At 37.7% G+C, this 25057-nt stretch overlaps 1 protein-coding gene across 17 annotated transcripts in view; it reads left to right on the top strand.

Annotated features, from left to right (window-relative positions):
- Positions 1-25057, top strand: part of MIA2 (MIA SH3 domain ER export factor 2) — a 117171-nt gene that overhangs the window by 40885 nt on the left and 51229 nt on the right. For 6 of the 17 annotated variants that reach the window (XM_036346498.1, XM_036346469.1, XM_036346442.1 and 3 more), the window contains 12 exons: positions 2097-2228; positions 5426-5447; positions 6560-6648; positions 12788-12853; positions 14065-14091; positions 14665-14775; positions 15938-16009; positions 16782-16886; positions 17697-17819; positions 19956-20073; positions 21426-21472; positions 22841-22931. In XM_036346498.1, the coding sequence (XP_036202391.1) occupies positions 2097-2228; positions 5426-5447; positions 6560-6648; positions 12788-12853; positions 14065-14091; positions 14665-14775; positions 15938-16009; positions 16782-16886; positions 17697-17819; positions 19956-20073; positions 21426-21472; positions 22841-22931 (1003 nt within the window). Of the gene's footprint in view, positions 1-77; positions 417-471; positions 657-2096; positions 2229-5425; positions 5448-6559; positions 6649-12787; positions 12854-14064; positions 14092-14664; positions 14776-15937; positions 16010-16781; positions 16887-17696; positions 17820-19955; positions 20074-21425; positions 21473-22840; positions 22932-25057 lie in introns of those variants that run through there. The other 11 variants (XM_036346479.1, XM_036346452.1, XM_036346535.1 and 8 more) reach the window with 7 other exon arrangements.

Raw genomic sequence — 25057 nt, forward strand, 5'->3', positions numbered from 1 at the left:
GAAGGCGGGACATTTACTGCGTCCGCCTCCACCCCGCCCCCACGGCGGCCTGGCCGAAACCAAACCGAGGGGTGGGGCGGCGAGGAAGGGCAAGTTGCGGGCTCCTGCCGGACGGGCGCGGAGCCGCGGATCACCTGGACGCAAAGCGTCCCGTGGTGGCCTAAGCTCCCCAGTGGGCAGCGTGGACACCGGAGACCTGTGGGGCCGCTTGCTCCAGCACCCCCCCCCGCAGCCGGCTCCGCAGTGGTCTGACCCGGTTGCCCGGTGCGGGTCTGGGAGGTGGACAGAGCGCTGCGGGCTCGCCGCTGACCTAGGTAGGCTCCGCCAGGCCCAGGCTGCGGCGGCCCCGCGCCATGGAGCAGCCCGGGTCTGCCCCTCAGCCGTACTTGGGGCTGGTCCTGGAGAAGCTACGCAGGGTAAGCCCAGGCGAGGTCGGGCTCCCGGGCCCGGGGTGCGGAAGCCGCCGGGGAAGGAAGCGGCTGACTTCGGCGCTGGGGTCTGAGCGGCGGCGGTGGGAGGCCCCGGAGCCGGGGTCCTGTGGCCGCGGGCTCGGCGGTAGCAGGTCCGCGGGATGCTGGGGCCGCTTTTTGTGTGGTGGAGGGACCCTGGAGGCGAGGACGGCGAAGAGAGCATTTGCTTAGCGGGACTTTGCAAAGGTGTGTGAAGTGTTTCCCGATTCCTAACGAGTGATGCTTTCTGTCATGTTATTGATCTTGAACAGGAGTCAGTGCCACGTAGTTCCCCCCACTGTAGGAAACTTGACTGATCCTGTGAAATGAGTCCTTTTTAGTGATGAAACTTCTCGTTGTCCTGAACGGATACCTGAGCCTGGGCAGGGAGTTGGGATGCTAATTCTGCATCTTCTGTTAAGATGCTCTCTTGAGATGCTTTACCGTAAGAGAGATTGCTCTTCTTTCTGTTGTCTTGTTCATGTAAAAGGTCGTATTAATGTAACATCTGGAGATATTAAACTCCAAGTGTTCAACATTATTAGGTTCAGTTTACAGTCATGTTGCAGGGATTTTTCTGAGTCTTTATAGTTGTCTTTGTAGACATGTTTAGTGACATTCATGTTGCCGTGTTTTTAAAAAACACCTATTTGCACTAGAAATTTAAAAAGCCCTTTTCAATAAGGGGGCAGCTATGATTATTTGTTTCTTGTTATGTAAATAAAAAGTATAGTTGCCATGGTATTCCTATGTATATGGCAGTTCTATGGGGGCTCTAAATGGACTGTGACATAATTTGGCCCCTGGCATCATGCTATCAGGGGAGGCAAGACAGAAAAATAAAAAGGACCAAGTAGAAACTGATGAAGTGCTCACGGAAGCAAATACAGAAAGTGCTAGGGACATTGAGGGGTGGACAGACTGCATTTTCTTAGTCTTTAGGAAAGGCTGCGGGAATAGTTTAAGCAGAGGGGACATGAAGCAGCATGGTGTGTGCAGCGAACTGGATGGGCTGTGTTACCAGAAACGTAAGGGGAGCTCAGGGAGTGACGCGCAATGATGCTAAGTGGGCTTCAGGTAAGGGTGCTGGAGAGCCCCAGCGCTTTTATTTAGCGCTTTAGGCTAAGCCTAATTCCTCATATTCCTGTAGCTGAAGCAAGATGGAAACATTTCAGTAAACCTTTACTAAACGTTTGTATGAAAAAAAGAGAAGGCACCATGGAGAATAAGACAGATAATTCAACCTACACAATATGCCTTCCTCTTGGCTTCTAGACTCTGCCTCATTTTTAGGACCTGGCATATTTCTATGTCCTAGGCACCATGTTAGCGCCCATCTCTGCATTTAGCAAAGTGTGTGTCCCAAGAGAGAATGTGTGCAGTAGATAGAGGCCCTCCCCCTCTACTTGTCTGATTGGCTTGGGAAAGACCACCTTCCTTTCTACAGCAAAGGTGGTAGACCATAACCATTTGCAGGAAGTTTCTCATTTCAATAGAATACAGACTAGCAGATGGTTCTCTTTTGCAGTGGGCCCTCCAAGATATTCACGTAGATTATTGTCCAATAAACTGGTATTATAAAACTCAGAGTTGGAGTCACAGATTTTGTGAGTTATCATAATGGTAGTTAATTTTCTTGTCTTGAAGGTTGTGGCAGCATTGCCTGAAGATATGAGAAAAGGTTCTAATCCCTATGGTTTTCCATGGGAATTGCTGGTATGTGCAGTGATTGTTGGATTTTTTGCTGTTTTCTTGTTTCTGTGGAGAAGCTTTCGATCGGTAAGTAACCAGTGCTATATATGTACTAAGAGAATGTTCATTTTGTCTTCAGATTGAACAAGTAATATGAGAAACATCTTTTATTGTAAGATAACAGGTTAGGTTGTAGTTACATGGATCACTCATGTTAATGTGTGGCTACTAGAAACTGAATATGGATTTAGAGGAATATTTTTAGTGTAAAAATTTTAAAGGATTTCTTTGTAGAACTAATACTAAAACCTTACTTTTATTATTTATTTATGTCTGTGTTTGTTTTTAAAGTATGCTAAACATCTGTGAATATGCCACTCAACCCGGAAACAAACATTGAGTATCACTTTTAGTTAGGTGATCCTCCCTTATTTCATCTCCCTGCCTCCCTGTACTAGAGGTAACCTTATCCTGATCCCTGTTAATTCCCAAGCCTTAAAATTTTTTTTGGTTCCATCTACATATATTTATCAAAAGTATATATGTGATTTTATTCAGTTTCATGCTCTGTGTCATGTTTTGGAACTTTTTTATTCCATTCTATATTCCTAAGAGTCATCCATGTTTTTGCATGAGACTAATTTTTTTCCATTTTGATTGCTGTAGAAATTACATTGTAAGAGTATACTAAAATTTTAGATTTTATGGCCTTGGACATTTGGGTTGTTTTCAGTTTTTTTTCTATTACTATTAGTGCTGCTCTGTATATTATTTTTATTTTTATTTTTTTTAATATATTTTATTGATTTTTTACAGAGAGGAAGGGAGAGAGATAGAGAGCCAGAAACATCGATGAGAGAGAAACATCGATCAGCTGCCTCCTGCACACCCCCCACTGGGGATGTGCCCACAACCCAGGTACATGCCCTTGACCTGAATCGAACCTGGGACCCGTCAGTCCGCAAGCCGACGCTCTATCCACTGAGCCAAACCGGTTTCGGCAGTATATTATTTTTAATTAAATGTTTCCAATTACAGTTTACATTTAGTATTATTTTGCATTAATTTCAGGTGTACAGCATAATGGTTAGACACTCATACTTTACAAAGTGTTTCTCCTGATATTTCCAGTAGCCACCTGCTATGTATATTCTTATACATATCTCCTGTTGTTTATTTTACCTTTTTTTCTTTTTCCTTTTAATTCTCACTGCGGATATTTTTTCCATTGCTTTTTAGAGAGAGTAGAAGGCAGAGAGGGAGGGAGGGAGGGAAGAGAGATAGAGATAGAGAGACAGAGAGACATTGATGTGAGAGAGACACATGGATTGGTTGCCTCCCCTATGACCCTTGACTGGGGCCGGGAATCTAACCTGCAACCCAGGTATGTGCCTGTGACTGAGAATCGAACCGAGACCCTTCAGTCTGCGGGCGAACACTCTTAACTATTGAGCACACCAGCAAAGGCCTGTTGTGTATTTTAAAGTTTCTCTTGGGAATATATGTAAGTGTGAGATTACTGGGTTATAGAATATATGGGAACTTCTACTTTTAAACATAATGCCAGATTGTTTTCCAAATTGTCTGTACCAATTTATACCCTTACCAGCAATATATGAGGCCCAGAGATCCATTTGATTTCTGTCCTCTCCAACACTTGTTATTTTGCCACTTGAATGGAAAAATAACGGTCTTGATTTGAATTCCTTGATCACTAGTGAGATTATAATCTCTTACTAAATTTACCAGTCATATGTGTTTGTCATTTTGGTAAACAGTTGTTTATGTCTTTTGCTTAAGTTTTTATTGAGTAGTTTGTTTTTTTATTTGTAGGTGTTCGTTATTCGTGATGCTACCCTTATTCATTATGTGTATAGTCTGTGTCCCAGTATGAAACTTCTTTTCATTTTTCTTAAAGTGTTTTCTGATGAGCAGATATTCGTAATTTTAAAATTTTGCTTTTAAGATGTAAGTCCTTGATTCATCTTGAATCCAATGTTTTGTTTGATATGGGATAGGGATTCAGTGTAATTTTTGCCTCCCAAATATAACCACTTTTTCCAGCTTCATGTATTGAATAGTCTCTCCTTTTCCTGCCCATCTGCTATGCCACATGTAAGAGTTCCACATACATGTAGACCTTTTCTGCACTCTCATTTCTATTCTTTTAATGAGATCTTTTATCATTTTTTAAATCAGGGAAATTTCTTCTGCATTTTACATTTTTATTTCTCTTTTTTGGGATTACTGTGTTTTAGATGTTAGCCCTTATGCTTAAGATTTCTATATCTCTTAACTTAAAAATATTTTTTTGGTAGTTTCCTGCTATCTTTTGAGGGAGTTCCTCAGTCTGATGTTTCAGTTCGCTAATTCCTCATCTTTACCCATACTACTGTACCTTGACTTTAAACATTTTAAAAAAATATATTTGTATTGATTTCAGATTGGAAGGGAGAGGGAGAGATAGATAAAAACATCAGCGATGAGAGAGAATCATTGATCAGCTGCCTCCTGCATGCCCCATACTGGGGAGTCCTTTACTGGGGATTGAGCCCACAACCTGTGCATTGTGCCCAGACCAGGAATTGAATCCTGACCTCTTGATTCATGAGTGATTGCTCAACCACTGAGCCACACAGACAAGGCTTAAATTTTATTTTTTTAAAATTTTATCCCTATACATCTTCTGTAGATGATTTAAGTCCCCATTGTTTCTTTATACTTGCTTATATTACCTTAACCCTAAATCTGATCTCCCCACAGGTGGAATTTTTCCTTCATTATTTGAGAGAGAGAGAGAGAGAGAGAGAGAGAGAGAGAGAGAGAGAGAGAGAGAGAGAGAGAGAGAGGAGAGAGAGAGAGAGAGAGAGAGAGAGAGAGAGAGAGAGAGGTTAAAGAATAAAACAGTGTTTACTGTTTCTTTATAGTCAGTTCAGATCCATGACCCTGGATTTCTCAAATTGTGTTATTTTGGATATTAGCACTAGGGGAGGTAATGATAGGGGTTTCCTGAAATAGTTTGTTTTAGGGCCAAATATGTTTGAGGAATAATGGACTAAATGATACAGTATTTCAGCACTTTTAATATCCTAATACACAATGTGAACTTTTAATAGAGAGATTTTAATATGTTGCATTTTTCTCATTGGATAGAACACTTTTGATTAACAAATTCATACTCAGGCAATAAGTGTTATTTTTAACTCGGCAGTATAAGTTAAATAAATTAGACTTACTTGAATGTGTATTTGTTTTAATGTAATTTTGCTTAAAATTTGTTTCAGGTTAGAAGCCGGCTTTATGTGGGTAAGCTCTTTTTTCTACTTTAGACTTCACCATTGATTATAATTTTAAAACTTAAAACAATTTACATATGATAATATTAACTTTAAAAAAATTTACTGGGGTAACATTGGTTAATAACATGATTTTTAGGTGTATAAGATTATAATTCTATATATGTGTACCCTGTTATGTGTTTACCACCTGAAGTCTAGTTTCCTTCCATTACCATATATTTTACCCCCTTTACCAACTTTGCCTTCTCTCCACCCCTTTGCCTACTGGTAATCTCCATTCTGTTGTTTGTATCTGTAAGTTTGTTTTTTTTGTTAGTTCGTTCGTTGCTGTTTGTTTTATATTACACATATTAGTGAAATCATATTTTTTGTCCTTTTAGTCTGATTTATTTCACTTAGCATAATACTTTAAAGATTCGTTCATGTTGTCATTAGTGTGAATATTTCATCTTTTTATTGCTAAGTAGTTTTCCATTGTATAATTTTATACTATACTGTATATTTATACACATCACATATTCTTTTTTTTTTTTTAATATATTTTATTGATTTTTTACAGAGAGGAAGGGAGAGAGATAGAGAGTCAGAAACATCGATGGGACAGAAACATCCATCAGCCGCCTCCTGCACATCTCCCACTGGGGATGTGCCCGCAACCCAGGTACATGCCCTTGACTGGAATCGAACCTGGGACCTTTCAGTCTGCAGGCCGATGCTCTATCCACTGAGCCAAACCAGTTTCGGCTTTTTTTTTTTTTTTTTTTTAAATATATATATTTTATTGATTTTTTACAGAGAGGATGGGAGAGGGATAGAGAGAGTCAGAAACATCGATGAGAGAAACATCGATCAGCTGCCTCCTGCACGCCCCCCATTGGGGATGTGCCTGCAACCAAGGTACATGCCCTTGACCGGAATTGAACCTGGGACCCTTGAGTCCGCAGGCTGACGCTCTATCCACTGAGCCAAACCAGTCAGGGCTGCACATCACATATTCTTTAACCAGGTGTCTGTCAGGTTGTTTTTATTTCTTGGCTATTGTAAATAATGTTGTAATTGAACATAGGGGCACATATATCTTTATGGATAAATGTTTTTATATTTTAACTTTTTATTTAGAAAGAGAGAAAAAGCTTGCTGTGGAACTTTCTACACTAATTGAAGAAAAATGTAAACTACTTGAAAAATTTAGCCTTGTACAAAAAGAGGTAAGACATTTTTGAAAATGTTAACATTCATGTTAGAGTCTGAGGGATTTTATACTTCTTAATATAGGTACTTCTGTATTAGCTTAAAATTATTAATGCTTTGTTTGCAAAGTATAAGAGTTCAAGTTGCTCTTCAAATTACTAGGTTTCAATTTGCCTTTTCCTGACTAGTGAAGTTAAACACCTTTTTATATATTTATTGGTCTTCTTCTTCCTCTTCTTTCTTCTTTATATTTTTAAAGGTATAGTTATATTTTTTTTCCTTTTTGATATGTAGGACTTCTTTTCCCATATTTTGAGTATGAGTCCTTTGCCAGATATATGTGGTGCAAATATCTTCTTCCACCTTGTGTTTGCCTTTTTATTTCATACTAGAGGCCCGGTGCACAAAATTTGTGCACTGGAAGGGGGTCCCTCAGCCCGGCCTCTGCCCTCTTGCAGTCCAGGAGCCCTTGGGGGATGTCCGACTGATGGCTTAGGGGAACAGGCCTAAGCTGTCAGTCAGACATCCTTAGTACTGCCACGGAGGCGGGAGAGGCTCCCGCCACTGCCACTGAGCTCGCCTTGTGGGAGCGCACTTACCACCAGGGAGCAGCTCCTGCGTTGAGTGTCTGCCCCCTGGTGGTCAGTGTGCGTCATAGCGACCGGTTGTTCTGCTGTTTGGCCAATTTGCATATTAGCCTTTTATTATATAGGATGGTGTCTTGGTAAGCAGAAGTTTATAATTTTAATATAGTCTGACTTGTCAATCTTTTTTAAAAAAAATATATTTTTGTTGATTTTAGAGAGGAAGGGAGAGTAAGAGAGAGAAACATCAATGATAAGGGAAAACCATTGATCGTCTGCCTCCTGTACTCCCCACACTGGGGATCAAGCCTATAACCCAGCATATGCCCTGACCAGGAATCCAACTGTGACTTCCTGGTTCATAGGTCGATGCTCAATCATTGAACCACACTGGCCGGGCATGTCAATCTTTTTTTATGGTGGATGACTGCTTTTTGTTTTCTACTGAAGAAATTTTTGTCTGCTCAAAGATAGGAAGGTATCCTTTTGTGTTATCTTTTAGAAACTTTGTTGCTTTACTTTTCTCCTTTAGTCTTTATGTTAGTTTGCTAGGACTGTCATAACGTACCACAGACTGGGTGGCTTATACAACAGAAATTAGATTTGTTTTACAGTTTTGTAGGCTAGCAGTCCAGGACCAAGGTGTTGGCTGGTTTGGTTCTTCTAAGGTCTCTCTCCTTGGCTTGCAGATGACAGCCTTCTTGCCTGATATTCCCTGGTCTTTCCTCTGTCCTGGTACCTGTTTCTGGTATTTCTCTGTGTCCAGGTTTTCTCTCCTTATAAGGACACATTGGATTAGGGCCCACCCTAAAGCCCCTTTTTAACTTAATCACCTCCTTGAAGAGCCTGTTTCCAAATACTGTCAAATTCATACTGGGGATTGGGGCTTTAACTTATTAACTTGGGGGTAAGGGGAACAATTTAGCCAAAATTTATTCAGCTCTTCATCTATCTGGAATTCAATTTGTGATGGTGTGATTTGGAGGTCAAAATTTAATGTTTTTCATATGGATATTGTATTAACCAGTACTATTTATTGAAAAGACCATCTTTTCCTTTGTTCTGTGGTGTCATCTTAATTCAAGTGACTGTATATATCTGAATCTGTTTCTATAGCTTCCGTCTTGTTGGGCTATATATTTTTTTATTCTCATGCCAATCACGCTTTTTAAATCTGTGTTTTTATAAAAAGTCTTTTTATTTTTTAATCCTCACTGGATGATATTTTTTCCTCATTGTTTTTTAGAGACAATGGGAGGTGGGGGGGGAGGAAGAGAGGGAAGAAGGGAGAGAGAGAGAAAGAGAGAGAGAGAGTGAGAGAGAGAGCGAGAGAGAGAGAGGAAGAGAGAGAGAGAAAGATATGTCATAGATTGGTTGCCTCCTGCACGTGCCCCTACAGGGGCCGGGGATTGAACTGGCAACCGAGGTATGTGCCCTTGACTTGCTGTTGAACCCAAGACCCTTCAGTCTGTGGGTTGACACTATAACAGCCGTGGGCAAACTGTGGCCTGTGGGCTGGATCCGGCCCGTTCGGCTGTTCTATTGAAATAAAAAAAAAAAGACTGTACCCTTTTATGTAATGATGTTTACTTTGAATTTATATTAGTTCACACAAACACTCCATCCATGCTTTTGTTCCGGCCCTCCGGTCCAGTTTAAGAACCCATTGTGGCCCTCGAGTCAAAAAGTTTGCCCACCCCTGCACTATAACCACTGAGCCAAACCAGCGAGGGCATTTATAACGTCTTGATACCACAGTGTACACCTCTAAGTTTGTTCTTCAAGATTGTCTTGGCATTTTGCCTTTGTATACTAGTATAAATTTGAAATCATTTAACCTGTTTACACACGTATATAGCCTGCTCTAGGAATTTGATTAGGATTGCATTAAATATATAGATCAATTTGGAGAGAATTGATATTTGCAATGTTGTGTTCTTGTGAATGGATTATGGTATATCCCTCTACTTACGTCTTTTTGTAATCCTTTCAATATTGTTTTATACATCTTTGAGTTGAGATCTTGCATAGCTTTTCTTTTTTTTTAATATATTTTTATTGATTTTTAGAGAGGAAGGGAGCGGGAGAGAGATAGAAACATCAGTGATGATAGAGAATCATTGATCGGCTGCCTCCTGCATGTTCCACACTGGTGATCGAGCCCACAACCCAGGCATGTGCCCTGACTGGGAATCGAACAGTGACCTCCTGGCTCATAGGTCAATGCTCAGCCACTGAGCCACACCAGCCAGGCTTGCATATCTTTTCTTAAATTTATTCCCTGGTATCTGAGCCCGCAATCTGGGCATGTGCCCTTGACCGGAATCGAACCTGTGATCCTTCAGACCACAGGCCAACACTCTATCCACTGAGCCAAACTGGCTAGGGCATGAGTGGCTTTTAATATATTAACAGAGTTTTGCATCCATTACAATAAATTTCAAACATTTTTATTACCCCAAAAAGAAATGCTTTGCCTCTTAGCTACCACCCTTCACCCATTCTCTCCCATTCCCAAGCCCTACACAATTAATGTACTTTTTGTTCCTATAAAATTGTCTATTCTGTACATTTCACATAAATGGAATAATATAATATGTGGTCCTTTGTGCCTTGCTTTTTTTTATATATATATTGATTTTTTACAGAGAGAAAGGGAGAGGGATAGAGAATAAGAAACATCGATGAAAGAGAAACATTGATCAGCTGCCTCTTGCACACTCCCTACGGGGTATGTGCCCGCAACTAAGGTACAAGCCCTTGACCGGAATCGAACATGGGACCCTTGAGTCCACAGGCCGACACTCTATCCATTGAGCCAAACCAGTTAGGGCTGTGCCTTGCTTTTTTAAAACACTTACAATGAAGTTTTGAAGGTTTATCATTGTTGTAGCATGTATCAGTACTAATTTTTTATATATTTTTTGCCAAATAATATTTTGTATCAACTTACATACCCATTTGTCAGTTGATAGACATTTAGGTTATTCTCATTTTTGGCTATTATAAATGATGCTATGTGCATTTATGTACAAGTTTGTTTTTTTTAAAATATATTTTATTGATTTTTTACAGAGAGGAAGGGAAAGGGATAGAGAGTTAGAAACATCGATGAGAGAGAAACATCGATCAGCTGCCTCCTGCACAGCCCCTACTAGGGATGTGCCCGCAACCAAGGTACATGCCTTTGACTGGAATCGAACCTGGGACCCTTCAGTCCGCAGGTCGACACTCTAGCCACTGAGCCAAACCGATGAGGGCTATGTATAAGTTTTTGTGTGAATATATGTTTTCTTTTTTGCATATATGTTTTCAGTTCTTTTGGGTAGCGTATACCCAGAAGTAGAATTGCTAGATTTAGATTTACATTTAACTTTTGAAAGAACTACCAAATTGTTTTCCACAATGACTACACCAGTTCACATTCCCAGTAGCAGTTTGTGTTACAGTTTTTCCACATCTTTCCCAACACTTCTTATTATATGTCTTTTTTATTATAGCCAATGCCTGACTAAGAACTCTGTTTCTCTTACTTTTTCCTTTGGTTCTGAGTCAAATCTTGTCTTTTTATTCATTTTTATTATTATTATTTTTAAATACTTACCCATATATAGCAGTGGGAGGAAGAGGAAGAGAAAAGGAGGGAGGGAAGGAAGAAGGGAGGGGGACAGAGAGAGAGAGGATGAGAGAGAGAGAGAGGGGCATCAATGTGAGAGGGAACATTGGTTGCTTTCTGTATGTGCCCAACTAGTCCCCGTGCCTGACCAGGATCAAAGCCGCAACCTAGGTATGTGGCCTGATCGGGAATTGAACCCAGAACCTTTTGTATACAGGACGATGTTCCAACTAACTGAGCCACACTGGCCAGGTCAAATCTTGTCTTTTTGAATACCAGGTTATTTTATATTGAATATCAGTGATAGTATATCAAAAATTATACAGATAATTTTGATCTTTCTGCAGTGAAGATTTACTGTTGCTTCTCATAGGCAGCTGAGCTAGGGACATTTGAAATCTTAGATTACTTTAATCACGGATTGAGATGTTTGGAGACTTGGCCTCACTTAAAATGGTTAGTTTGTGGTTTAGACTTGCTTATAAGGTAGTCATTGTGGGTTGGTATTAGTTACCTCTTGTCGCTCTAACAAATTACCACAAATTTAGTGGCATAAGGCAACACAGATTTATTCAACTATAGTTCTGGAGGTCAGAAGTGTAAAGCCAGTCTTATAGGGCTAAAATTAAAATATCAGCCAGTCTGTGTCCCGGAGAGAACCTGTTTCTTGCCTCTTCCACCTTCTGGAGACTTCCCACATTCCTTGGCTCATAGCTGTATCACTCCATCCTCTGCTTCTATCTTCACATCATCTTCTCTCCCAACTTTGATCCTTTTGCCTCCCTTTTATAAGGCCTCTTGGGACTATATTGAGCCCATCAATATAATCTCATATATTTGCTCCAGCTCAAGATCCTTAATCACACCTGGAGAATTTGGGAATTAGGGTAGACTGTGGAGAGGTCGTTATTTAACTTACCACAGGGTCCCATCCTGAAGTCTGTCTGAGCTTCATGGTTCATCCTACTCATCAGGTCCTGAACTCTAAATGTTGTCTTCTCAACTCCCAATTCTACTAAAATCTCTGCTTATTCTCTATGTGTGTGTGTGTGTGTGTGTGTGTGTGTGTGTGTGTAAATGTCAAATCTGGACTTGCTTTTCTGATTATTTTGTTTCCTGTCACACATTCTCATTATTTTGATCACTCTCTAAGGCAGTGGTTCTCAACCTTCCTAATGCCGCGACCCTTTAATACAGTTCCTCATGTTGTGGTGACCCCCAAACTCATTGTTACAAATTGAACATAATTAAAGCATAGTGATTAATCACAAAAACAATATGTAATTATATGTGTTTTCCGATCGTCTTAGGCGACCCCTGTGAAAAGGTCGTTCGACCCACAAAGGGGTTGCGAGCCACAGGTTGAGAACTGCTGCTCTAAGGCCTTCAGACATATCCTGTCTTTTGTTATATTTGTCCAGCTCTTTTTCTTGTTCTTAGCGAGAAGGTTGATCTGGCTCTTCCATTTAATTTACTTTTTATGAGACTGATGTGCTACCTACTGTACTAACGAGGCACCTTAATTTACTTTTAAAAAAAGCATTGAAGTAAGTGCATTTTGCTAAATCCTGTAGCATTGTATGTTTCATTGTCCTATTTTACATAGTTCTTGGTTGTTTTCTTTATTTTTAAAACATTTTATAGTCCCTGTTTGCTTTATTTGTTGTTAGATTTGAATTACAAGTGAAAATTTCTAATGAACACTTGGTATAAATTTCTCTTTAATGAATAAGTAGACTTTGGATAGCCTTAAGTGTAAAGTTCTGCCATTTGTTGCCCAAGCTAATGGGTTGTGATGTGTTAGCTGCCCTAGCTTTGTTTGTTATAGTAGTCAAATTTAAAGTTTAGTAAATCCAAATAAATTTAACATATCTGTGGAACTAGATTCTGTCTGTTTCTTAGATACCTACCCAGATAAAAGTTGTACTTCTTACTTACAGTGTTGCTTTCTTTCAGTATGAAGGCTTAGAATCATTAAAGGATTCCAGCTCTGAGGAGTCAACAGAAGCTCAAAATTTGGAGGTAAAAATACATAGTATAATTATAAAAGCATCAATTTTAAATGGAATAGCATCAATTTTAAATGAAATGTGTCTTCTCAAAACTATTTGAAAGGAAATATAAAAGAGCATCTCTTGATGTTAAACTTTAAAAAAAATTAAATATAGGAAATAGAATATTAATAAGTAGCATAAAATATTTTAAATATTTGAACTGTTGTTGCAAACTTGTTTTGAATGAGGTGTTCAGTTCACTGAAATCTAGGATGTTATAGGTGGTCTATATTCATCATTCCTGGGAAATGTATTAAACGTGACCTTTTCCTTTATTTTACTTATTTTGCTCCAGAAAGAAAAATATAACTTTGATTTTCATAAATTTAGGCATAGTTGGTAACAATAAATGTAAATTTTGGTATTACTTGCTTTTACTTCATCCCTAGTATATTAGGAGTGACTAGAATTAGACCAAAGATTTATGTTATAAGCAGTGGTGTGCTGGTAAATATTTAGCAACTGGATATCTGCAAAGCAGAAGCCCTTATTTGTAGCATTTCCTGACTTCTATCGTGTAAATACTCTGACCGTGACCAATTTCAAGATGTCAGCATGATGTCACTGTTGGTAGAGTTGGGAAGACATATGCATAGTTGGGTTTCCTGCCATGTATGACTTGGCTTAAATAGGAACGAAGGTATCATAATTTGTCCCTTGGCTAAACTCCAACAGATTGATTACCTTAGATAATGGGAGTGCCTTACTTCTGTTTTGAAGTGGAAGTTTTATAAAAAGCTTACTAATATTAAAGTAGAAACAATAGACTTCCTACCTTTGGTGTACATGTCCTGAACATGTACACCAGCTGTGCAGTTCTCAATCACTGATGTCTGTAAATCATCAGAAAGTGAGTGTTGAAATGAACAATCACTTGTTTAAAATGAATAAGTAAATGTCTAATTTTAGTAATTTAAGAAAATGTTTATTTTCAAGATTGTTAAATTGAATATAAACTAACATGATGCAACTTAAAAAATTTGATGGTTGACTCGGTAGATAAAATCAAAATGATGTGGTAATTTTGATTCAAGTAAGAGAATTCTTATAATGGAATAGTCAAATTTGAGGAAATATATATAAGTTTTTAACCACTATAATGTAGTATGTATTTGTTCTGCTTTTATTTGGGCCTACATTAAATTCTTTGAACTTTTGGTTTGTTTATTTTTTAACAAGTTTGTTGAAGAATCACAAATATCAGAGGTATGTTTATTATAGCATTTAATATCCAATTAGAATAATCCAAGAACTAATCATTTTAAATTTAAAAGGTCACTGAAATTATGTCTTAATTCAATGTAGATTATTATTATGAAACAATCTTGATTGGTTTTTAAATTTATTTTGCATTTTATTATGTTTTTAATTTTATTAAATTGGATTTATTCCTCATTTTTGCTTTTATAATGCTTTAGCGCAGAAGTCGGCAAACTAGACTCTGGGCTTCCCACCTGCTTTTCGTAAATAAAATTTTATTGGAACACAGGCATGCTCATTCATTTATGTGTTGTCTTTGCTGTCTCACTACATGGGCATAGTTGAGTATTTGGACAGAGACTACAGGGCCTGCAAACCTGAAATACTTACTCTCTGGCACTTTATACAAAATGTTTGCTGACCCCTGCTAGAATGGCTATTATTTCAATCTTATAAAAATGAACAAGTATATAAACTAAATTTATTTAACTTACAGTATATGTGTTTTATTATAATTATCTGATTTACCCTAACCAGAAATTCCTAGGTCTGTCTTATAAAGTTGGCTTCCTCTTTTAGGCAATCTGTGAAAAGCTGAACAGTTCCAAATCTGAATGTGAGGATGAAATAGACTTTCTAGAAAAGGAGTTAAAGGAAGAGAAATCTAAACATTCTGAACAAGATGAATTGGTAAGGCTTTTGTGTTTGAGGAGACTGTAGGTAGAAGAAAGTTATTGCATTAAAAGAATTATATCGTTTAAAGCAGCTATTTTCAACCTTTTTCATTTCATAGCACACATACACTAATTACTAACATTCTGTGGCACTCTAAAAAATACATTTTTTGCTTATCTGACAAAAAAAGGTATAATTTTGATTCATTCACATCGGATGGCTATTGTTTTGTTTGCTGTTGTCATTTTTATTTTGGCATTCTAAAGGAAAAGAGGTCAGTATCCCTGACTAAATAGCCAGGTATTGCATGTTTTAAAAATCCTTACAGCATACTGGTTGAAAAGCACTGATTTAAAGAATTGTAAACACTATAAAAAATTTAAAGAATACAGAAGGTTGTAGAGAGTAAAAATTTTCAGATCCACTAGTTCTTTCATTTGTTAGAGGTTACCATTATTTTGTTAAGTTTCTTACATATTCTTTTTTTTTTTAGGACGATTGTGACTTTTTAAAAATAATATTTTTATTGATTTCAGAGAGGCAGGGAAGTGGGGGAGAGAGATAGAAACATCAATGATGAGAGAGACTCATTGATCGGCTGCCTCCTGCACACTCCCTCCTGGGGATTAAGCCCACAACCCAGTCATGTGCCCTTGACCGGAATCAAACCTGGGACCCTTCAGTCTGCAGGCCAATGCTCTATTCACTGCTCTATCCTGGGCAAACCGGCTAGGGCTTTTGCATATTCTTATAGAAATTTTTGATATGCACTATGGAAGTAGCTCACATAAATAGTTTAATTTGAATAATCACATACATAGTGGATTTTATCACTCAAAAAGTATGTTAACATTTTAACTTTATTTGTCACATATTTTAAAATCTTTCTTAAGGAAGATCTTGATGTGTATGAGATTATTAAGATACAATGTTAGTGGACTTTTCTGGAGCCTATTTAAACTTAAATGTCATAAAACATTAAAGATGAGATAAAATATTATTATGTAACTTTCATGTAAGATTCCTTTAAGCAAATGGCGGAGAAGATTTCTTAATTTGAGCCCTCAGCTTTTTGAGGAAAACTGGTTAGGTTAACAATATATCTAATGTGTATGGCATCTTGGAAACTGGAAGAGTTTAGTAAATGTTTGTTTATTGATTGATACTGTCTTTCCAGATGGTGGATATTTCGAAAAGGATACAGTCCTTAGAAGATGAATCAAAATCACTCAAATCACAAGTAGCTGAAGTAAGTTGCTTTAGTCTAATAGGTCTGATGCTTTTGAAAATAATTTTAATGTTCCTATTACTATTATGATTAAAAAATAAGATATAATATTATAATTTGAGATATAGGGGTCTTAGACATATACATTTTATACAAGGTACCTCAGAAAAGCTTATTTTTCTTATTGGACAAGTATTTATTGAGCTATTGCTATGTACTGGTCACTGTTGTAGGTGATAGGCACTTACATTAGTAGTTAAAATGGACAGAAAAGCTCTCATGGAACTTAAATTATGGTAAGTGAAGAACAGATAATAAAAAGCTAATTAAACTGCCCTGGCTGGTGAGGCTCAGTTGGTTGGACATCGTCCAGTGCACCAAAAGGTTGCCAGTTTGGTTCCTGGTCCAGGCATATGCCAGATTGCAGGCTTCATCCCCAGTCAGGTGTCTGCAGGGAGCAGCTGATCGATGTTTCTCACATCGATATTTCTCTCTTTCTCCCTCTCCTTCTAAATCAGTAAAAACATATTTTAAAAAGCTAATTAAACTTCTTAAACAGTACATAGAAGGTTATAAGAGGTTAAGTCAAGGTTTAAAGCCACATAGCTAGTTAGTGTGAGAGCCATGACTAGATCCTGATTCTAGGCCAGAGTTTTTTCTCCTACACTATGCTGCCTCTTCTATTAATATTGGCATGTTTTTTACTTTATTTCCATGTTTTAGGGAATATGGATAAAAAATAACTATTGTATTAAACTAATTGTTATAAACTTGATATGTTGTATTTTCTTAGGCCAAAACAACCTTCAAAATATTTCAAATGAATGAAGAACGACTTAAGATAGCTATAAAAGATGCTTTGAGTGAAAATTCCCAACTTCTGGAAAGCCAGAAACAGGTTTGTACTGTATAGGGACCCTTCAACTTGTATTTATAAATCTTCTGGGTATACTGATGACTGACCCATGCAAGGGGCAAGAAAAGGCTTTTCCCGGAGAGCACAAGAGCAGGACAATCTCCCATATTTTGTATCTCTTGTGTAGGATACATTTTAATACAAGTAAGGTATAGTATGGGATATAAGGAGTGGTAAGACGTGACCAAATCTAACATATGTATATCTCAGAAACTTCATTTGATATAGCTATAGATTTATTATGTTAATTAGTTGAAGATGGTTAAGTGTCTGTTACTTTACATTACTACTCCTTGGAAAGTTCTTTGCAAACAGGAGCCCACCCTTCCTTTCCTACTCCTGTCCCTCCCTCCCTCCTTCATTCCATCCCTTTATTTTTCCTCCCTTCTTAGCAACACATTGCATTGCATAATATCTATTAACTAGAGGCCTGGTGCATGAATTTGTGCACAGGTGGGGTCGCTCTGCCTGGCTGGCAATCAAGGCAGTCTTGCCCAGGCCTGATTGGGGCCGGCCGGGGCAGGGCTGGGGAGCCGGGGAACCATGGAAGGTTGACCGGCAACAGGAGGTTAGCTGTGGGAGCACACTGACCACCAGGGGGCAGCTCCTGCATTGAGTGTCTGCCTCCTGGTGGTCAGTGTGTTATCATAGCGACCAGTTTCCCAGTCGTTTGGTCAACCGCTTGTAATGGTCACTTAGGCTTTCATATATAGAGATGATACAGTTAAATATATAAAAAGTATGATAAGGTAATATGAGTTTTTCTTTTTTGTGTGGGGTTTGATTTTTTAGCTTTTACAAGAAGCTGAAGAATGGAAAGAACAAGTGAGTGAGCTTAATAAACAGAAAATAACATTTGAAGACTCCAGAGTACATGCAAAACAAGTTCTATGTGATAAAGAAAATCAGATCAAGGTAAATGGCCCTGCTGGTTTTAGTGACTGAGTCAGCTAGAATTCTATACTAATTCTGAACTTTGAAAATTTTTGTTTTTAGCAGTTTAAAAAAATATATATATATATACACACACACATACATATACACACATATATATATATACACACTTTATTGATTTTAGAGAGGCAGGGAGAGAGATAGCAACACCAATGATGAGAAAGAATAATTGATTGGCTGCCTCCTGCAGGCCCCCCACTGGGGATCAAACTTGCAACCCAGGCATGTGCCCTGAGCGGAATTCAACCATGATCTTCTGGTTCATAGGTTGACTCTCAGCCACTGAGCTGCACCAGCCCAATAGTAGCAGTTTTTATTTTGACCATTTGGCAATTTGAGTATGTGTACTTTTTTGGCATACATTTCAATTTGTACCAGTATTGTCGTCTTTGTTGTCAAATGCTTCTTTTTGGCAGCAAAGATTACAACAAATATATATCCTATATAATAAAGATGTAATATGCAAATGGTCATTACATAACGACCGACCGCTGACCGGGTAATGACTGGATCACGGATCAGCAGGAGGGTGGGTCAGCGAGCTACAGTTGGGCAGTTGGGCGGCGGGGAGCTACAGGAGGGGGCAGGGCAGCAAGCTATGTGGTGGGGAGGGGGATGGGGAGAGCTACAGGAGGGCGGGGCAGCAGGCAGCGAGCTACAGAAGGGTGGCAGCAAGCTACCAGCTACAAGCTGGTGGCGGCGGGAGAGCTACAGGAGGGGGCAGGGCAGCAAGCTATGAGTCGGGGCGGGGGAGCTACAGGAGGGCGGCAGCGAGCTACTAGCACACGGATTCGTGTGCAGGGCTACTAGTATATATAATATCTCAACACCCTGAGTCCTTTTCCCTCTCCTTATTTTATCATAGGTATTACATCAAAAAAGAAAAAGAATAATAATTTTACCTTTGTCTTTAGAATGCCATCTGTTTCTGTTGATAGGGTTAGAAAGAATTTTAGAAATTGACAAATGAAGTTGTATGTATTGGCTGAATATCTTTGATACGTTGATTACCTGGTATATGTACTTTCACAGAGATGAGTACTTTTAAAAATCTAATTGAAACTTGTCTCCCTCTCCTACCCCCTTTTCCTGCCTGCTCGTTTAAATCTTATGCTTTCAAGCTACAAAGAGATACTCAGGTGTGAGTATTAAGTAATAAGAAATAAAACTAACATTTTGTAATCTACTGGTGAAGTGCATGATATCATCTTGAAAGCTATACATTTATACTTTTTATGTTGCTACTAAGAGTGTTTTCAAAATTCCATCTTTACGAGTTGTATTCATAATTTGGCATATTGTTTTCCCCTCTTGCTCTTCCAAATTTGATCTGCTAAAGGGCTTAGAATTCTTCCTAAACAAAACAAAATGAAAAAGAAAAAAGAACAAAACAAAAATGAGATGCTAATCTCAAACTCTACTAAAAATATAAGCCACGTTATTTGTGCTTGGAACTCTCAGGAATTTGAAAGGTGTAAATTATAGGGCAGAATGGGTTTTTAGGTGGGTCCTTTTACAGAAATAGATAGCACAGTCATTTTATTATTCATAGTGCTAGAAAACCTCCCTTCTTTCAAGAAAAAGCAAAAAGTACTGTTGAAATGCTACAATTCAAATTCTCTCTAGTAATTTTTTTTTCTTTTTAATATATTTTTATTGATTTCAGAGAGGCAAGGAGAGGGAGAGAGAGAGAGAAGCATCAATGATGAGAATCATTGATTGGTTGCCTCCTGCACGCCCCCCTACTGGGGATCGAGCCCGCAACCCAGGCATATGCCCTAATTGTGAATTGAACCATGACTTCCTGGTTTATAGGTCGATGCCCAACCACAGTCATGACATGCTGTTTTGTCACTTTATAGTCATGTGATGTATTTAGCAAATATGGACCATTATGAAGAATTGTATTTGTTTTTAAGGTTCAGAATTTAATAGTCAATAAATACTAGGTTTTTCAATACCAGCTGGAGAAAAAGAACTCATGTACTATTATTTATGTGCATTGATTTTTAAACTATAAGTATACATTCAGAAATTGTAAATTATTAGCATGAAGCATCACCCTCTCTTTTTTTCCTCCCTTTGCTAAATGTCAAGTCTCTGACTGAACGCTTGCTAAAAATGCAAGATTGGGCTGCTGTGCTTGGAGAAGACATAACAGATGAAAACTTGGAATTGGAAATGAAGAGCGAGTCAGAAAATGGTGCACTCTCAGGTATTAAATCACATATCCTCTTGCTAAAATGATGACTAGCTCTTGTATTTCCCCATTTTCACCATGTTCTTTATACACTTGTCCTTTGCTCCACCTTTTCCATCTTTAATATTCTGTCCTTTTCTCACCATCCCTTATCGTTAACCTTCAGTTAGAATATTGCCTTTTCACTAAATCTTTCTCCAGCTCCTCAGACAGACTTATAGCCTCCTTACTCTCTGTTTTTTTTTATATGTTGTACATACTGTCATTACAGCCACATTGTTTCATAATCATTTCAATGCCTGTTTTCCCCTGCACTGTAAGCTAATCAAATGGTTGGGTAAGTAGTTTGAAAAATGAGTGTTATAAAAAAAAAAAAAATGAGTGTTATATCTTCTATAATAATAAAAGCGTGATATGCTAATTAGATCATACAGCCAAACGACCTTCTGGCCGTCCTTCCCGGACGAAGTGGGGCTGCGAGGGAAGCTGGTGTTGGCAGCTGAGGAAAGGAAGGTCTACTCTTGCACGAATTTTGTGCATCGGGCCTCTAGTAGATAAATACCTCAGGACACTCTTTTTTTCTTTATTTAGATAGTTTAGATGGTTTTAATACTTTAATCTTGGCCATCCCAAATTATTATTGGTATTGTTGCTTACAGTCTCTAAACTCAGGAAAAAGTTAGATTACCAGTTACTCACTGTATTCTCAACTAATTCCTTTGACTTAAAATTTTTTTTGTATTTTGACATAATAGTAGTTTCATAGGAAGTTGCAAAGGAGTACAGAGAGGTCTTATGTATATCCAATCTAGTTTCCACTAATGATAATTTTTCTGACTTTTGTATCCTTTCTCTTTTCTGTCTCTTTACCCCTGCATAATTAAAAAATTTATTAAGGAGAAGTTATGATTAAAAAATTTCTTGATCACAATGTGTTGAAGGAAAGTTATACTTCCAAAGTAAATACATACAGTTTTGTTTGTACTTTTTCTGTTCTGCTTTATTTTGTAAGAAATAAATGTTTCTAATGAGAAAACTCGTGCTTGTTTAATGTTATTTTAATTTGAAGTATAATTCCAGTCATATTTTATATGGTGAAGGAACCCAAGAATAGTCCCGACTGTGGGACTGTAACTTTGTTCTTGGAGTTAATGATGAAGAACCTTGTTAATTGATATTATGGTACTATCAGTGCTTTTATTGTTTAACTTTCTACCAGCAAGTCCAAGGCCATTCCGCCTTATACCAAATTCATTATTGTAGCAAGAAGAGGGATTATGAGGCTCTAATTGAGTGAATTAATAAAATCATTTAGACCTCTCTTGTGACATTGCTTTTTATTGTTATGTTTTTGTTTTTTATAATAGATAATGAACCAAAAGGGGCTTTGAGGAAGCTGATTCATGCTGCTAAGGTTTGCATTACTACATAAATCTAAAAAAAAAAAGAAAAGAAAATAGAACATGGATTAAACCCATATATCTTCAGTAACTATTTTTAAAGTCCATTTTATAGTTAACAGATAAGTGATCAGAATTTTCAGTAGTGATCAGAATTATCTTTATCAGTTGCTTTTTTCTTTTTTATAATAACTTTAGAAATTCATATTGTTAATTTTTAGAATTTATCATAACAAAAATTTTCGAAGTCTGCATATATTAAAAATGTTTACTCTATTTTCTTTAATTTCTCTTTGAGCATTTCTCTTCCTCTGGTCTCAATATATATTTTATTTTAATCCTCACCCAAGGATATTTTTCTCATTGATTTCCAGAGAAGGTGGAAGGGAGGGAGGAAGGGGAGAGAAAGAGAAAGAAACATCATGCGAGAGAGACACACTGATTGGTTGCCTCCCACACTCACCCCTACTGGGACTGGGGAACCTATAACTGAGGTACATGCCCCTGACCGGGAATTGAACCCGCAACCCTTCGGTCTGTGGGCTGACGCTCTAACCTCTGAGCATACTTGCCAGGGCCCCAATATTCTATTTTAAGAAGTAAATACTTAGTTTCATTTTCTTCTGGTTTATCCCTTTTTTTTTATTGTAAGAGTGGTATCCTGGTCTTTACCATATTTGAGAAGTTTTGGTAATGTTTAAAGAGTACTTTAATCAAACTTATATATTGAAGCCCTGGCCAGGTAGCTAGATTGGTTAGAGCGTTGTCCCTATATGCCAAGGTTGTGGGTTCAATCCCCTGTCAGAGCACATACAAGAATCAACCAGTGAATGCATAAATAAGTGGAACAACAAATTGGCGTTTTTCTCTTCCCCTCTCTCTCCCCTCTCCCTTTCTTTCTCTAAAATCAATAAATAAAAATTAAAAAAACCTTATGTGTTGAAAATAAGTAAAATGAGAGTAGCCACAGTTTAAGCATTCATCCCTGATCTTCTCATTCCCTGTCCTGAAATTTACAACTATTGGTGACTTTGCTAACTTTCTAAGGTGGAAGCTGAATTGTTAGTATATTCTAGGCCAGTGGTCGGCAAACTGCAGCTCGCGAGCCACATGCAGCCCTTTGGCCCCTTGAGTGTGGCTCTTCCGCAAAATACCACGTGCAGGTGCACACGTACAGTGTGATTGAAACTTCGTGGCCCTTGCACAGAAGTCGGTATTTTGTGGAAGAGCCACACTCAAGGGGGCAAAGAGCCGCATGTGGCTCACAAGCTGCAGTTTGCTGACCACTGTTCTAGGCAATAATTTCATCAGAGTGTTAAAAGAGCTTCAAAAGGCTAGGATGGTATATTGAGATTAATGTTGCTTTTTTCCATTCTTTGAAGTTAAAGGCTTCTTTAAAAACCCTAGAAGGAGAAAGAAACCAAATATACACTCAATTAACTGAAGTAGATAGAACAAAGGAAGATCTTACAGGTAGGTAATCTACATACTTTTAATGTTTTTCTAAATAATTACATCTCGTTATAGAGAATAGTACCATGAATTGAACCCATTATGGGAAGGTGCAATTTGTTGCTTATTTTCTTTACTTTTGTTTCTTATTTGTAAAAAATTAGTCCTGAGTTATTTGTTGTTGGTAAAGCCTTGTCTATTTAATTTATTTATTTTTAAAAATATATATCTTTATTGATTTTAGAGAGGAAGGGAGAGGGAGAGAGAGAGATAGAAACATCAGTGATGAGAGAGAATCATTGATTAGCTGCCTCCTGCACACCCCCTATTGGGGATCAAGCTTGGGCATATGCCCTTGGCCGGAATCGAACCTGGGACCCTTCAGTCCGCAGACTGGCGCTCTATCCACAGAGCCAAACTGGCTAGGGCAGTTTCCTCTATATTTATATAAAATTAAAATAATGAAATTACTTAAAAAACCATTTAAAACCATTCTTACGTTTGAATTTCAGTATAATGTGTGTGGTATGGTTTGAGATATTAAAAAGTAGCAAATTAAAACTTTAAAAAAAATCTTTTAATTGCAAAATTGACCAGCAGTGGCATATTTTACACACCTGTTTATAGTAAATTTTAATGTACATGCATAGTATATTAGCACATGCAGGAATGCTCTTAGACATGTAGAATGGGAGATTTTTTAATTGAAACATTTTTATTTATTTTTTATTTTTATTTTTTTAAATATATTCTATTGATTTTAGAGAGGAAGGGAGAGGGAGAGAGAAACATTAATGATGAGAGAGAATCATTGATCGGCTGCCTCCTGCAAGCCCCCTAACGGGGATCAAGCCGGCAACCCAGGCATGTGCCCTTGGCTGGAATCGAACCGGGGACCCTTTAGTCCGTAGGCCAACGCTCTATCCACTGAGCCAAACCAGCTAGGGCGAAACATTTTTATTTTTATTAAATAGTTGATATAAGTAACATACCATTATATTAAAAAAATTTTTTTTCCGCCCATCTGGCATGGCTCAGTGGACCTGAACCAGGAGGTCACAGTTCAATTCCTGGTCAGGACACATGCCCGGGTTGTGAGCTTGATCCAAGTGGAAGGCATGCAGGAGGCGGCTGATCAATAATTCTCTGTCATCATTGATGTTTCTGTTTCTCCCTCTCCCTTTCTCTCTGAAATCAATTTAAAAAATAATTTCATCATAACAATTTGCATAAAAAAAGAATGGAAGGGCATACTCATGTCAACAATGGCTATCGTTGAATATGGAATTATGGAAAGATTTTTCTCTTTTTTTTTTTACTTATATGTATTTTCAAAAATTTCTACAATGAGTGAATTATATTTATAATAAAACATTTTTTGAAAAGGTTGAACCACCTAGTGGTTACTCTACCACTAATTGGGATACACCCTTTGCCCCCGAAATAAGCTTTAGAAAATAAAAGATGAAAAGGTTGAACTATCCAAAAGGTACAGATTACTAAAAAAATGATCAAAAGATCATAGACTCATTCACATAGTATTGATAGTTGGAATATTTTTATATTTTGAAAAGTAGTATTAACTTAAAGGTTTGCTATATGTAATGCATAGTACTAAAAACCATGGGAAAGTCTCTGGAGGAAAAGATAGGGAGCCTGCTTTCAAGGAAGCTGCATTTCAGTATACAGTATTAACAGACTCTCAGTGTGGAACTATTCAGTAAGTGCCAGAATACCAAGGAATTTACTCACCAGTTATCACATTCCTTAATGCAATGAATTGCTTGGCAAATCTTGTTTTCTAAAACTAGTATTTGGAAACTGTGTCTGCTTGTACCCACCTTCCAAATGTAACTTTCTTTTTTTAATGGATCATGAGAGATAAATTTCTACAATTGGTTTTCTCTGTTCATAACATGAAGGTTTTCTTCTAAACTGCTTTCCCTCTTTGATAATCATTTAAGATACAGAGGATTTGAAACAAATAAAATAATTACAATAGAAGTGCAAAGATATAATGAAGATTTAAGTATTGGTTTATTGTGTGTTTTTTTAAATAGGGATGATCCAATTTTAATAAAGTTAATATCCATCATTATTATCTGTTAAGTGACTGTTCCTGGCAATGGTTTAAAGCTTAAGTCAAC

This window comes from Myotis myotis, unplaced genomic scaffold (genome assembly GCF_014108235.1).
Source record: "Myotis myotis isolate mMyoMyo1 unplaced genomic scaffold, mMyoMyo1.p scaffold_m19_p_1, whole genome shotgun sequence".
In the NCBI taxonomy this organism is placed as follows: Eukaryota; Metazoa; Chordata; class Mammalia; order Chiroptera; family Vespertilionidae; genus Myotis; species Myotis myotis.